The sequence below is a fragment of the Austrofundulus limnaeus genome, unplaced genomic scaffold (assembly GCF_001266775.1).
Source record: "Austrofundulus limnaeus strain Quisiro unplaced genomic scaffold, Austrofundulus_limnaeus-1.0 Scaffold116, whole genome shotgun sequence".
Taxonomy (NCBI): Eukaryota; Metazoa; Chordata; class Actinopteri; order Cyprinodontiformes; family Rivulidae; genus Austrofundulus; species Austrofundulus limnaeus.
The window spans coordinates 885970-891596 of NW_013952518.1; the positions used below are offsets into that span (position 1 = coordinate 885970).

At 38.0% G+C, this 5627-nt stretch overlaps 1 protein-coding gene across 1 annotated transcript in view; it reads right to left on the reverse strand.

The window, feature by feature from the left end:
- Positions 1 to 1050, reverse strand: part of pim3 (Pim-3 proto-oncogene, serine/threonine kinase) — a gene marked incomplete at its 5' end in the record, with an annotated part of 4285 nt that extends 3235 nt beyond the window's left edge. The window contains 3 exon segments of the mRNA XM_014014550.1: positions 34 to 84; positions 190 to 299; positions 448 to 1050. Of these exon segments, the coding sequence (XP_013870004.1) occupies positions 34 to 84; positions 190 to 299; positions 448 to 535 (249 nt within the window).
- Positions 1051 to 5627: the final 4577 nt, after the last annotated feature.

Genomic DNA, 5627 nt, shown 5'->3' on the forward strand with positions numbered 1-5627 from the left:
AACAAACCCTACACCTACACATCGGGTACTTACAATTGTGCCCCACTCCGTCACTCTCTCCTTTGCAACATGCTTCACAGCCACCTTTAAGAGCAACACAAAAAAAGAGAGGAAGTGTCAGAAAATGGAGAAATAATCCCCGGAGCGGCGCGGAGGGATCAAAAACACAGAGCGGAGCTTCGACCTTACCGGTGCGCCATCAGAGATCCGACTGCCGGCGTACACAGTTCCGAATCCCCCGCTGCCTAAAACCGAGCCCACCTGGTAAACCTTTTCAAAGGGCTCCTTTTCCACTTTAACTGTGAGGGGAAATAAACAAACAAAAAAAAAACATGAATATATAAGGGGCCACTTAACGGTCAGTTTGAACCGTGAGTAGCTAATAATTACTAGGGGGAAATGTCCCCCATTTTGTTTGCAATTTTAGGGGAGAAAACGGTCACCTACCCGGCTGGCGTTGTATCTTCACTGGTAGGTGGTCCATGCTCGAGGGGTTGCAAATGTGCGAAAATGAACCAAACTTTGACAGCAACATATTCGAGCTGAAAAAGCCGGTAGGTTTGTGGCGAAAAAGCACAAAACGAGCTCCGTCCAACCGCTGCGAGAGACTTTCAAAATGAAGACAAAAAGAAAGAAGGCGACTGAAAACAGATGAATTTAGGCGCAATGTGTGCGACTAAATAATGGTGGTGCGATGGAACACGCTGTATCCACAACTCCGCCGCACCGCGCCCGTCACAGTCCCCCCCACAGTCACGACCAAGTCGCGCACAGATTCCCGAAAACCGGCATCAAATCTGGCTCCTGTGCGCCGACAAAAGATAGTCCCGACGAAAACAATCCTCCGTAAGGAAACAAGCCGAGTGAAGAAAAAAATCACACAGCGACCGCGTCGACCCTTCGGTGTGTTTAAAGGGCCACGGTGATGTGTTGTTATCCTGAAGAGTGGCCACTGTCTGTGCTTTGGCGCGGTCTTCCCAAGCCAATATTTTGACGCGTCACCTGGATGGGAGGTATCCTTCCGCCACCAACACAAACCGACTCTTTTATCTAAGCAAAGCGCAAAAACACGGATTTATAATAAAAAAATTCTTGAAACACCTTAAATACAAATTCTGTGTTGATTCTGTTCAGTCATATTACAAATCAAACCAAATAAATGCTTCAAATTATACATTTTTACGACGCACTACTTTCTGATAGTACTAGACGCGCAAGAATCCGTTGTCTGGWAGGATTTGCGCTGTGTTAGTTGTCTCGGAGAAGACAGCCAATTAGATGTCGTCTATAAATACTGTGTTTTCTATCTGGACCAATCAGGAGAAAGTTTTCATAATAAAGCAGGCGTTTGAGCGCACGTGGCGGCAATTGTCTCCCCTCCTCTTTCCTTTTCTGCAGCGCAGACCAGGAAAAACAACGCAGTACTGCAAGTACTAATAAAAAAAMCTTCACCTAAAAATATTTCACGAGTTTTATTAAATACAAAAGAATATTGTGGATATCCATTTCGAAAAGGTGACTGGTTTTGTTTGCCTGTTTTAACAGTGATTTTTTTTTAAATATTAATTTATTTTGAGGAAAGTTTTCCCCCCTAACAATTAAAAACTAATACAGAATAAAGGTCTGGCTTTCCTCAAAGGAATGCATATCACCCACCACTTCTAATACAAGACTTTTTTWAATTAAGCTACTTTAAATGGTGGATTTTTTTGCCTAACCTTTAAAAAATACAATCACACAAGAAGTCACGTGCCAAATTTTAACTTGACATCTGTAAAACTCTGAGTTACAGATATTTTTGTGTTAGCTAATGTTCATTAGCTGTGGCGGTCATCTTAAAATTGATTTAATCTAAAACTTCATCAGTTGTAGATGTATATTCAATGTAATAGTTTGTGACAGTTTGATAGAAATCCATCCAGTGGTTCATGAGTTATTTTGCTAACAGACAAACTGGGTTTACTCCAACAGGTAAAGTTTTTTTCAAGCATATGTAGAGTATGAGTTATGAAATCATACTCGATGCTTATTTGGGCTGAATCTTAGCTAATACTACACCAAATCTTTAGCTTAGTATATATAAAATTTAAAGAGTTTTATCCATTTTTGTGTTTTAAAGCTTCATTAGGCCAGTGTTTCCCAAAGTTGGGGTCGGGACCCAAAGTGGGGTCCTGAAACATCAAGGTGCGGTCCTGAAAAAATTTTCTGAATTAATTACATTTTTCCCTTAGTTTTTACAAAGGAGTGAGGTTAGTGTATTTAAAATGGATAAATGTAGTATAAAAATATTGTTACTATGTCCATGATTAGTTGACCTGATACAAATGTTTATCATCCAAAAATAGTTGGGGGCACAGGTCTCTGCTACTGTTATTTTGTGTCAAAAGCTGAAAAGTTTGGGAACCACTGCACTTTGGTTCCCAAAGTTGGGCTTGGGACCCAATTATGGGTCATGAAGCACCTTGGATAATCTCCAGAAATCAATTTAAAGGGTAATAAAATAATTGCTGATGTAATATTTTCCCTATAATTATTRCAAAAACACAAAATAAGTAAAAATAAGTTTTTATATTTGTGTAYAAGCTGTTTAGATTRTCAAAAAACCTGTGTTTTTAGGGTTATTAACAAAGTTTGTGTACTCAGACCAGTAATAAAGTATTTGGGGTCACAAGTTTTTGCCATGGATATTTTGTGGGTCAGAAGATAAAAAGTTTGGGAACCACTGCATTAGGCAGTGTAGTCATCCTGAACTGGGTTGRCAAATATATAAAACCCAAAATATAATTCCTTACACCTCTGACTCTGAGCTTTTCTGAACAGATCAACATCCAAATAGAGATCACAATAGATGTTTGGCCTTTGTCCCAGAACTTAATGATGATGACTTTTTAAACACAAAGGAAGTATTTTAAAGATAATACCAGAGAATGCTTCGTCATGCGTTGACATCAGTATGAAAACATTGTAGTAGTGTGCGTGCGTGCATGTGTGTGTAGTAACAACAACAACAACACAAACAGCACATGGAAACATAATCAGACGGCTGGAGGAGCCAGCTGTTCCATTTGGGCAAGTCAACTTTCCAGTTTGGATGTTAAACATTGAACGTGACCTTGGCTTCCAGTGAACTTTCCATTTTTTTGTTTTATCTCGTGCCGCCTCTGATACCCTCTGTGGAGAAGAGTTTGTGTAGCCGCTAACCAAACAGAAGCATCAAAGTTCCAGGGAATGTTATCTCTCTATAGGGCCGGGAAGTTATGTAAATGCGCAAACACACACACACACCTACACACACACAAGCTAGCAGATTACCAGTAAACGGCACTAACCTGCAGTGATCTGCTTTTAATGTTTGACATCTTCAGTTCCTTCAAAATTATTGCTCTCAATGAAATCTGATAACTTTTCTTTTGCTGCTTTTAGCAACCATCCTAAAGCTTTTACAAATTACCTACAGATTGGATACTTTTAACTTTTAGCTACTGTTCTGCTACTCTTGGCTTTAAGCTACCATTCTGCACCGTTTAGCTTTTTTCAGTTTCTTTTAGCAACAGTTTTGCTATTTTTAGCTTTTATGTACAGTTTTACTATTTTTAGCTGCTGATTTTAGTTTTAACGTTGCTTTTGCTACTTTGAGTTACTTTTGTTATTTTTAGCTCTAGCATCTACTGCTTTTGGCTGTTTTTTGTYAGTTTTAGCATATGTTTTGCTACTTTTGGCTACTRTTTTGCTGATTTTAGTTATAACATCACATTTGCTTCTTTAAGTTAGGTTTAAAATAGTCAYTTTAGCATCTGTTTTACTAATTTTGACTAGTTTTAGATAATTTTAGAATATGCTTTTCTACTTTTAGCAACAGTTCTATTAATTTGAGCATGTTTTGCTACTTTTAGCTACTGTTTCGCTAACTTTAGGTACTGTTTTTGCTCATTTAAGCTTCAACATCAGTTTGGCTAACTGTTTTGCAAGTCTTATTTTCAGTTTAGTTTTTAGCTTGTGCGCTGTTACTTTAGCTTATTTTAACCTCTTTTCTGCTTGTTTCAACTATAACAACCCTGTTTTCGGCTGTTCAACACTCAGCACAAAATGCAGTTTATCTAGTTTCTCTTATAAATATAAACATATTATTTTTGTGCCAATACTTGTTGAAGGTAATGGCACATCTGTAGTTCACGTATTTGCATTTTATGAGCTGTATTACTATGTGCATGGAGAGTGTGTGGGAACATATGGAAGAACCTCAAGGTTTATTTGCTTTATCATACAATAATATTTACATAAAGAGTTTAAAAGTTTAACAGAGTCAAAGAAAATACTCAGCCCTGCACAAATGTTAGCAACAGTAAAAACGAGGATTGTTTGTGAGACTTMTATCAATTCATTTAATTCCTTTTTYCCCCCTCCAAGGTGATTTAATRTTTATGTGCATATTTGCATAGAACACCTGTCAGTATTTCTGTGCATGCTTTCCCATGGTTCAAACAAGTTAGCACAGGTGAACTGGAAATGCTGAATTGCCAGAGGTTGTATGAGCTTATCTGCGTATTCATGTGTAGTTCTTCATCAAGTGTCATTTCACATTAAATCATGGAGCTGGGGGGGATTTCAGGAGAAATGCATGAAATGTAGATGTGATTTTCCACTATAAGCATGTGCAGCTGGCTCGCCAAAATAAGACTTCTGTGCTATGTATTATATAATTAGTAAAAATTAAAGGTGCAACAAGTAGACAACTGAAACTTTTGTTCATATGTTCTTAAAAACATTTTTGATTATGATACAATGAMACTAAAACCTCTAAAGATAAATTGTCTTTGATATCTAAAGATTATCGTCCTGAATGACAGAGAGTAAAGACCAGCACCTTGTGACAGACTGCTGACCTGTCCATGGTCTGAGCAACATAAAAAAAATTTCAATATGACTCATAGGAAAATATTAGCTCTGGTTACATATGACTCATAAACAGAGTGGGAAGCTTTGAGATGTCAAGAGATCTTTGTCCATTGTTTTCACTCTATAGTACAACCCCCACTCCGTGCAGCAAATAGTACATTTAACACACTGTTTGGATCACCACAATCCTATTATGTTATGTGCAAATAAACCAGGCCTGGCCTTAATTGAGATTCTGYTAAATTATGACATAAAATGTACAACTGAATAACTTAAAGCTAATCAGTTTTAACCAACACACAAACAGCTATAACTCAGTCACTTTCACAGATACTGAGTCTGCTCTAATAAGAAGTTCACCTACAATTTACCAGCTTTTCTTTTATTCTTTGCCRTCTCTAACTCRTTCTAACCATGCCCTGGATGCCTCAYTTTTTCCTTTGCTCTAATTACAGCTTTACTAAACTGTGTAAGTGAGATGAATTGTTTGCATCTGTAATCTGATGGCTTTCAGTGGGGACTTGTGAGACCAGACACACCATAGTAGTGGCCACAATGGAGCCCCCGGGTGGGGTATTTAAAATATATATATATTTTTAGCGTCTTTGCATTGGCCTGGTGGCTGCCACATGATTTTGGAAAGCCACCGACTGAAATCAATCTAGCTCGATTGAGCTGATGCTCCTTTGCAGAGAAATGTGAGAGAGGGAAAATATGCTGCGCGTCACACT